The sequence below is a fragment of the Gopherus evgoodei genome, unplaced genomic scaffold (genome assembly GCF_007399415.2).
Source record: "Gopherus evgoodei ecotype Sinaloan lineage unplaced genomic scaffold, rGopEvg1_v1.p scaffold_134_arrow_ctg1, whole genome shotgun sequence".
In the NCBI taxonomy this organism is placed as follows: domain Eukaryota; kingdom Metazoa; phylum Chordata; order Testudines; family Testudinidae; genus Gopherus; species Gopherus evgoodei.
Window position 1 is genome coordinate 40,666 of NW_022059797.1, and position 9,798 is coordinate 50,463.

The 9,798-nt window shown below is 52.2% G+C and overlaps 1 protein-coding gene and 1 long non-coding RNA gene across 2 annotated transcripts; one reads left to right on the plus strand and one right to left on the minus strand.

Moving 5' to 3' along the window:
* Positions 1–428: 428 nt before the first annotated feature.
* LOC115639838 lies at positions 429–7,550 on the minus strand. The gene is made up of 3 exons (XR_003997751.1): positions 7,003–7,550; positions 5,774–5,843; positions 429–505 (listed from the first exon to the last, which is right to left on the minus strand). It is a non-coding gene; the product is annotated as an uncharacterized LOC115639838 (long non-coding RNA).
* Positions 7,551–8,577: 1,027 nt separating this feature from the next.
* Positions 8,578–9,544, plus strand: LOC115639837 (protein MTL1-like). The gene is made up of 2 exons (XM_030542798.1): positions 8,578–9,109; positions 9,268–9,544. The coding sequence occupies exons 1-2, from the start codon at positions 8,790–8,792 to the stop codon at positions 9,542–9,544; spliced, it is 597 nt and encodes a 198-aa protein (XP_030398658.1). The 5' UTR covers positions 8,578–8,789.
* Positions 9,545–9,798: the final 254 nt, after the last annotated feature.

The window sequence follows — 9,798 nt, forward strand, 5'->3', positions numbered from 1 at the left end:
GCATAGAGCCCTACATTCACAGAGCTTCTCGCATGTGATTCCCTCAGACATCAGAGCCACAGGGTAGAGGAAGTTGCAGGGGGTTGGCTGCTCTCTTTAAGAAATGACAGCTCTCAAGGAAACTGCAAAGGAGCATTAGCTGACGCTCACTTCAATTAGTAGAGGACAGAGGGAGGAGTTCTCAGAGGGGATATACAACCCCCTTCTGGAGGGGTCACCCTGCCACGGAACGTCCCCTGATTAGTCAAATCCAGTCTCCAGGTGTGTAAAATGCTGGTTGCCCCTGCCAAATGTTAGTAAAAGTAGTAACAAAAGGGATGTACCTTTTGCATTATCTATAAGGTGGCCATCTTGGACTTGGGAAAAGAATGTGGTGACCTTTTGCCATGTGCTCTATTACTTTGGGTTGGGTTTTAGTTAGACCTACTCACCCGTTCCTGTGTCAAGTATCGAAGTCCGTCCCTGACGTCCAATGTTAAGAGAGCAGCAGCCGTCCATCACTGTCCTTGCAAGAGAAGAGAGAGAACATCAACATTACCTCATGGGTGTAACTGTTTGTGAGATTGGAGCATTTCCAGGTTAATCTGCCCCTTCTCTGTCCTATCCTAGCCCTTTTCCATGTAGTAAATAAAGTCTTGTTTGTGTGGTTACCACTACGTGGCCTTATTTTCTTGAGCTAAGGCAAGCTCTGATATACGGGCTTTACAAATGCCTGCTCTACACTACGAGTTTATCAGCGTTAAACCGAATTAACCCTGCACCCGTCCACACAACGAAGCCCTTTATTTCAATATAAAGGGCTCTTAATATCAATATCTGTATTCCTCCCCGATGAGGGGAGTAGCGCTGAAATTGGTATTGCTATTGCAAATTAGGGCTAGTGTGTCTGCAATTTGACGGTGTTGGCCTCCGGGAGCTATTCCACAGTGCATCATTGTAACTGCTCTGGATAGCAATCTCAACTCGGATGCACTGGCCACGTAGACAGGAAAAGCCCCGCGAACTTTTGAATTTCATTTCCTGTTTGCTCAGCATGGAGCGCTGATCAGCACAGGTGACCATGCAGTCCCAGAATCAAAAAAGAGCTCCAGCATGGACCGTACGGGAGATACTGAATCGGATCTCTGTACGGGGAGATGAATCTGTTCTAACTCACAGAGGGAGGGGCGACTGATGACTGTAGCTATCCCACAGTTCCCGCACTCTCCGAAAACCATTTAAATTCTTGGCTGAGCTCCCAAAGCCTGAAGGGTCAAACACATTGTTGCGGGTGGTTCAGGGTGTATGTCATCAGCCCCTCCCCGTGAAAGCAAAGGGGAAAAAAGTCCTTTCTCGCCTTTTTTCAATGTCACCTTATGTCTACTGGATGCTGTTGCGAGACGTGGTGCTGCAGCGCTACACAGCAGCATCCCCTTCCCTTCCTTTGCCTTGCGGATGGCAGACGGTACAGTAGGACTGGTATCCATCATCGTCGTCCCCTGACTGCTCCTGGCTGGCCTCGGTGAGGTCGGCCGGGGGTGCCTGGGCAAAAATGGGAATGACTCCAGGTCAGTCTCCTCTTTAAGTTTTGTCTAATGGAGATTCACTCCTGCCTGGAATATCATGGCAGCTGGAGGCTGCCCTCTCCTCTTTATGGCAGCTGGAGGCTGCCCTCCCCCCCACACTTTGACCTCTGCTTGCAGAGGCAATCAAGTCAGTGTTGTTTCTTATTCCTGCATTCTTCATTACTTCATCACACAAATGGGGGATAATTGCCACGGTAGCCCAGGAGGGGTGGCGTTGTTGCAGGGGCATCCCCTAGAATGGCATGCAGCTCATCATTTCTGCTGGATGTCTGGGGCTCTGAACCAGGACGGCCGTTTGCCTCTCTGGTTCTTTAGCAGGCTTGCCTGATACTCTAGGCAGGACTAACTCTCCATTAGACAAAACTTAAAGAAGAGAATGAGGGAGTCATTCCCCTTTTTGTCCAGGCGCCCCCGACTGACCTCACCGAGGCCGGCCAGAAGCACCCATGACAGCAGCAGACGGTACAGTATGACTGGTAATCATCATTGTCAACTTGCAAAGCAGCAGACGGTACAGTAGGGCTGGTAACCGTCTTTGCTAACTTGCAAAGGCAAGGGGATGCTGCCGTGTAGCGCTGCAGTACCGCGTCTGTTAGCAACATCCGATAGACATACGGTGACAGTGAAAAAAAGCTAAATGGGCTCCATGGCTGCTACGCTATGGCGTCTGCCAGGGCAATCCAGGGAAAAGGGCACGAAATGATTGTCTGCCATTGCTTTCACGGAGGGAGGACTGACTGACAACATTTACCCATAACCATCTGCAACAAATTTTTGGCCCCATCAGGCATTGGGATCTCAACCCAGAATTCCAATGGGCGGGGGAGACTCTGGGAATTATGTGATAGCTACCACAGTGCAATGCTCCCGAAGTCGACGCTAGCCTCGGTACATGGACGCACACTGCCGAATTAATGTGCTTAGTATGGCCACGTGCACTCGACTTTATACAATCTGTTTCCAAAAATCGGTTTCTATAAAATCGGAATAATCCCATAGTGTAGACATACCCAAAGGTGACCATGTGGGAAGAGTTTACTGTAAGATTCCCTGCATCTTCTGAATGGGGTTTGGGTTCTGCCCTCTTTAAAGGAAGGAAAAATCCTTACAGGTGATCCTACAGGCTGAAACCCACTGTGATTATAGATTAATCTGTGCTATTCACCATGATGTTTGTGAGGCTGAGGGAACTGGGATTGTTTAGTCTGCAGAAGAGAAGAATGAGGGGGGATTTGATAGCTGCTTTCAACTACCTGAAAGGGGGTTCCAAAGAGGACGGATCTAGACTGTTCTCAGTGGTACCAGATGACAGAACAAGGAATAATGGTCTCAAGTTGCAGTGGGGTTTAGGTTGGATGTTAGGAAAAACTTTTTCACTCAGAGTGGTGAAGCACTGGAATGGGTTACCTAGGGAGGCGGTGGAATCTCCTTCTTTAGAGGCTTTTAAGGTCAGGTTTGACAAAGCCCTGGCTGGGATGATTTAGTTGGGAATTGGTCCTGCTTTGAGCAGGGGGTTGGACTAGGTGACCTCCTGAGGTCCCTTCCAACTCTGATATTCTATGATTCTATGACCCTGTGTATCATAGGGAAGCAGCCCGTGGGGCATTATAGATCCTCTGATTTAAAATGGACACTTGTGGTGTACAGACCAAGGAGAACAACTTTTCAAATCCAACGTGCACCGAGATTGTATGGACACTGAACGTATTGAGTGCAATGATTTTATCTTTAATCTGTTCATTAAACAAAGCCAAAGGAGCAGAGTTTGGAGGCTAGGAACTGACCTCCCCAGGATCATTCCTCTCCTAGTAATTCCCATTACAAATCTCCTGTCAAGGAAGTCTTCCTGGGAGGGTTTAAAAGTGTCTTGTGGGTTTACTCCCAGGAGAGGGGTCAGTTCTGTGTTGTAATAACGTACCTGAAGGTTTTCCCAGCATGGCAGAGTCTAGAGTGTCTGTCTGCAGGGACAGAGCCTGGGGGGAATCGGGTGTGAAATGGACTAACACTAATTCAGAAATGTCCCCAACTGCCTTTCTCGTCTTGATAGGCTGCAGAATAACAGCCACATTGCATCATCCTAAGGCAGGGTTCTCAATCTTTTTCTTTCTGAGGCCCCCCAACATGCTATAAAAACTCCCCGGACCACTTGTGTCAAAATTAGGATAGCCACGAGGGGGTTGGAGGTGTGGGCTTCAGAAGAAAGTCTGGGTGCGGAAAGAGTGCGGGCTCTGGGACGGAGTTTGGGTGCTGGGTGCAGGCTCTGGGGTGGGATGGTGGTTGGGGTGCAGGAGGCGGTGCGGGGGGGTGCTGGGAGCAGGCTTTAGGCTGGGATGGTGGTTGGAGTGCAGGAGGGGGTGTGGGAGGGGGTTTGGGGGCTGGGGATGAAAAGGGTTTGGGTGCTGGAAACAGGGTCTGGGATGAGATGGTGGTTGGAGTGCAGGAGGAGGTGTGGGAGGGGTTTGTGTAGGGACGGGATTGGGGTGCAGGAGGGAGTTTGGAGCGCTGTGTGAGAGAGGGGGTTTCGGTGCTGTGTGCAGGCTCTGGGCTGGGACAGGACGTTGAGGTGCAGGAGGGTGCAGGGTGTGGGGCTGGGCCAGGGATGAAGAGTTTGGGGTGCAGCAGGCATGCTGGGTGGGGGCAGTGGGCAAGAGGGGAGGATTCCCACAGGGACAAGACACTCACCCAAGCCCCACCAGGCTTCTGCTCAGGAGCTCCAGCCAGGATAAGCCCCTCTCCCCCCTCATATTCGACTCAGAGTCACCTGCCGGGGGTGGGAGAGGGTGTTATATCCTTGGGGGCAGCCGGTTTAGGAAGAAATCACTTGAGGCCAGAGAGCAGACAGCCAACAAAACTACGCTTTCAGATATTTTGGTGGACTGTCAGGTTTAATGTTCAATGTCACAGTGATTCCCTTCATACTTCCCAAATCATCTCCAAAAACAGCAGCATCTTTCCTTAGTACAGAGGTTAGACTGGTTTCTTCTTTAGTCATCCTGTGCACTTCTGCCCAGTTCAGCGGAATCTTCCCAAGCCAAGACCTACCCATTAAGGCTGGGTAGTTACCTCTCACCACAAACAGTGGCAATTTAGCAGCCTGTCCATGGAGCTCCACATTAACATCAATAGTGCCCAACATGGGCACAGCTTCTCCCGTATACGTCTTCAGAACAGGTTTTGTTGCCTTAAGCGGAAGATGCTGTTGCTTTTTTTTATACACAGTCTTGGAGACCAGCGAGATGGCTGCACCGGTGTCCAGTTCCATGCGTATAGGTTTGCCATCCAACAACGGGGTTACCCAGTATTTATGTGAGCCCACTGCCAAAGACAAAACATGCAGTGGCACTTCCTCTTGCGAGAAGGTGTCACCTTGATCATCCTGGGTCTGCTCTAGGGTATGCAGGGCTACTCTTTTTGTCGGCCAGACCACAGGCCTCTTTTTCTTTTGTTTACAGGCACATTCAATGTGTCCCTTTTTGCCAGTGTCGACACACCAGGTCCTTACACCAGCATTCTGATGCCTGGTGACCCGGCTTACCACAGCGGTAACATTCCTGACTCTGCACAGTTCTGTGGGTAGGTTCTTGTGACACTTTTTGCACCCTAGGGGATGCACCGATGTATTGCGCCTCCCTTGTAGCCAGTTCCATGGAGACAGCAATATCAACAGCCTTCTGTAATGTAAGCTGAGCCTCTGTCAGCAGGCGCTTCCGTATAGCCGCACTGTACAGGCCACACACTAACCTGTCACGCAGGGCCTCATTTAACATCTCCTTAAATTCACAGTGTTCTGCTAGCTTTTTTAAATTGCTACAAATTGTACAACTGTTTCATCTTCTTTTTGGTCTCTTTTGTGGAACCGATATCTTTCAGCAATTACCAGTGGTTTAGGGGAAAAATGGGACCCCAGGATTTCCACAATGTCACTGTAAGATTTAGTCTCAGGTTTAAAAGGGTTCTACGCAGCTTAACAGTAAGCTGCGTAGCAGGGAGTAGGTTTTAGCCCCTACAACACTTAAGAATATTGGCACCTTTTTCGCTTCTGTAATGTCATTTGCAATAACAAAAAGCTCAAAACGCTCAGTATACACAGGCCACTGCATTATATTCTCATCAAAAGGTTCCACTGGCCTGGTCAGAGTAGCCATGATTTCAGTTTCACTTTCACAGTCAGTTCAAACAAGCAGTTTTTTTGTTTCTTTGTTCTTTACCTTGACTTCTACTTCCTTCTGTTACTGGAGCAACACCGGAATCCCATCCGTCGTCACCACTTGTTATATCCTTGGGGGCAGCCGAGTTAGGAAGAAATCACTTGAGGCCAAAGAGCAGACAGCCAACAAAACTATCATTTATTTACAGACACAGAACTCGCCTAACCGGCCAAAGCTGGCTAGGCTATCCCCTAATAATCTAACTCAGTTGCCATAGGAACAAAAACCATGACAACCAAATACACAACAGTGGGGGAGGCTGCCATGTGCCTCCTCCCTCTGCAGGCACAGCAGCCGCCTCAGCTGGCCCCTGGCACCATTCCCTTGTAGCCTTCAGTGCCAGCAGCCGGCGAGGGAGCGCAGCACAGAGCTGCACGGGGCAGGCAGGCATGCTCGAGGGAGGCACGCGGGGGCAGCAGGCAGGGCCGGGGGAGAAACCCTGCCCTGAACATTAGTGCAGCCGAGTCCCCCGGGACCCTGAATTTGCTGGAGCCCGGGCACCACAGGTCCACATAACTCTCCGCCTCTGGCAAGGTTCATCTAGTCTAACCCCTGCCACGATGCAGGACTGTGTGTGTCTAACCCACCCAGCTTCTCTCTTCTGGATGGGGTCCCTTGACTGCAGCAGCTCCCCCGATGTCCTCGCTCTCCTCTTTCCCTTACATCCTTCCCTTCTCTGCCCAGTGGTTTGCTGCATCTCTGACCCTCTCTCTATATGCCCTGCCCCAGCAGCTAGTTACCCAGGCTACACTCCCATTGACATCCATGGGGGTAGCCTGGGCTGTGAAGGCTGCAGGTTTTGGCCCTTGGTCAATGCAGGCGCTATGGCTGCTCCACATCTATCTGGTGACTCCTGCAGCCCACCGCCAAACTGCGGGGCCATGTTCTGCAGGGTGGCCTCCCTGGCTGAGACTCTGGGAGCAGAGAACCCCTGGGTCAGAGCAGGAAAATGGCCCCAACAGAACACTCTCTCAATGGCTCCCACGGACGTCCCCGTGACACCCGACTGTGCAGCCCGGGGGTTCTCTCGCAGGAGTTCTTCTGCTCCTTCATTCTCACTGCAGGCAAGAGTCTGGCAATGGGAATGGAGAGGGGGTGTCTGCAGACAGAGCCTTCCATGGCTTCCTGAATGGGAAACTGACAGGGCTTTTTTCCCATGGTGGTGAAGGGCCTAGATTCAACCCCCACCGATGCCCATGCCGTCTCTGTGTGCCCATGGGTTTCCTTACCCATCACCGCAGGCTGTTCAGGAGGTGGAGGAGAACCTGGCCATGGAGGAGGCAACGTCTCTGGGTCTGAGCAGCACCTAAGCTGGGGGAGCCGGGCGAGAGTTCTGGTACGGGAGGTTTCACATGCGGTCCATAGAGCAGGAGAGGACAGAGCTGGGCCCACAGTCCTGAGGCAGCTCCTCAGTTAGTTCCTGTAAGACCCAAAGGAGAATGTCACATTCAAGCCCCACTCAACCCTGGGCACTTCCCAGAGAGGCTGCCCAGACACAGCCAGCAAGATCCTCTGGCAACACAGCTGGGCCCTGTCCTCCCGATTCCTTCCTCGCCTTCCAACTTGGCCCACGCCCAGCCTCTCGCAGCTGCCCCCTACCTTTTTACCCCCAGCCTTCCCTTACCCTCCAGTCTCACGATTCCCCACCTGCCTCCAGTGCTTACACTCAGAATTTCATCTTGGCTGCTGCCCAGTCCTCAGTCCCAGGAATCCCTGCTCTCTGCTGTCCCCTCCAGTGACACTGATCTGTTTCCCTGCCCAAGGGAGCCCCCTCCTTCTCTGAGGTCTCCTGCCCTCCCACCAGGGCTGTCTCTCACTCACCGCTGTCTTCTCCGCCAGGGCCGCTTTGGAGCAGGGCCATTCCAAGCTCTCCAGCCTACCTTCTGGGCGGTTAAGCACATCGGAGCCGGGGGTGGAAGGGGGGGAGACGATACATCATAGAGTGTCATAGAGCTTAATGCCAGAAGGCACCGCTGGATCATCTCATCTGATCTCCTGAATGTTCCAGGCCATTAAATTTCACCCACCTACAGTCTGAGTCTCTCACTGTAGGTCATTTTCTCCAGCTCTCAGATCATTTGTCTGACTTTTCTGCACCCTCTCCAACTTAACACCATCCTTTTAAAACACAGACACCAGAACTGGCTGTCACCATTCCATACTCTCTCTAGAGCATTGGTGAGAGAGAGAAAGATCCCCTCCCTGCTCCTACTCATTACGGTCCTATTTATGCATCAGGGCAAGGGGGACCTGGCTACGGAGGTGGAGAAGGATTTGGCTTTGCCCTCCTCATCCTCTTCCTCATCCAAATCGTCCTCTTCCGCTTTCTTCTCCATGACCACGTACTCCCCCTCCTCCACTTCCTCCTCCGTGGACAGGTCCCCCTCCTCCTCCTCCTCCTCCGTGGCCAGGTTCTCCTCCTCCTTTTCCTCCTTGTCCTCCTCTTTGGCCAGGTCCTCTTGCTCCTACTCCTCCATGGCGAGATCCACCTTCTCCTCTTCTTCTTCTTCCCCCTGCATCAGCACATCCTTGTCCAACTCCATTCCTGGGTCCTCCTAGTCAATAGCCAGATCCTCTACCTCCTCTTCCACTTCATTCTTCCCCCTGCATGGCCACATCCTCCTCCTCCTCCTCCTCTGTGACCAGATCCTCTTCCGCCTGCTCCTTCTCTCTGGCCAGGTTCTCCTCCTCCTCTTCCTCCTCCTTGTCCTCCTCTCTGGACAGGTCCTCCCACTCTTCCACTTCCTCCTCCACGGCCAGGTCCTCCTCCTCCATGTCCGGGTTCTCCTCCTCCTTTTCCTCCTTCTCGTTTTCCTCTCTGCCAAGGTCCTCTTGCTCCTACTCCTCCATGGCCAGGTCCATCTCCTTCTCTTCTTCTTCCCCCTGCATCAGCACATCCTCCTCCTTCACCTCTCTGGCCAGGTCCTCTTCCTTCTGCTCCTTCTCTGTGGACAACTCCTAATCCTCCTCCACTTCCTTTTCCTCCAGAGCCAGTACCTGCTCTTCCTTCTCCTGCATGGCCACATCCTCCTCCTCCTCCATTGACAGGTCCTCTCCCTCTTCCTCCATAGGCAGGTGCTCCTCTTCCTGCTCCATGGCCAGGTCCTTCTCTTCTTCCTTTTGCTTCATCATCAGGTGTTCCTCTACCAGGGCCATGTCCTTCCTTTACCACCTTCTTCCTCTTCCTTTACCTTCTTCTTCCTCCTCCTTTTCTGTGGTCAAGTCCTCTTCCTCTTCTATGGAGAGGTACTCCTCCTCTTCTGCAGACAAGTTCTCCTCCTCCTCCTACTTTTCTGCAGACACGTTCTCGTTCTCCTCCTACTCTTCTGCAGACAGGTTCTTCTTCCTCTTTTGCAGACACGTTCTCCTCCTCCTTCTCCTCTTCTGCAGACAGGTTCTCCTGCTTCTTCTTCTTCTGCAGACAGGTTCACCTCCTCCTCCTCCTCCTTTTCTGCAGACAAGTTCTCCTCCTCCTTCTCCTCTTCTGCAAACAGGTTCTCATCCTCCTCCTTCTCCTCTTCTACGGATATGTCCTCCTCCTCTTTTATGGTTAGGTCCTCCACCTCCTCCTCTTTTTCTGTGATCAGGACTTGCTCTTCCTGCTTCTCCTCCTCCTCTGTCTCTAGCTCTTCCTCCCCTTCTGTGGCTGAGTCTTCATCCTCCCCTGTCTTCTCCTCGGGAGCAAGGTCCTTCTCTGACTGGCCGGTGGGGTCTCTGCGTCAGAGCGTGACTCTTGCTGGGGATGGGGGAAGAGGAAAGACAGGGGTGTGAAGGGATAGGGGGAGAAGATTTAATGTTTCTGCCTCCCATGTAAGCACCCAAGGCAGAGAGATCCCCACACTGCCCCTCCCACAGACCCCTCAGCCCCAGGGCCCCATGGCAGAGAGATCCCCACACTGCCCCTCCCACAGACCCCTCACAGCCCCAGGATTTCCCGTCTCCTCCTCGGAGCAGGCCTAGGATGACCAGACAGCAAATTTGAAAAATCGGGAAGGGGGTAGAGGTAACAAGAGCCTATATAAGAA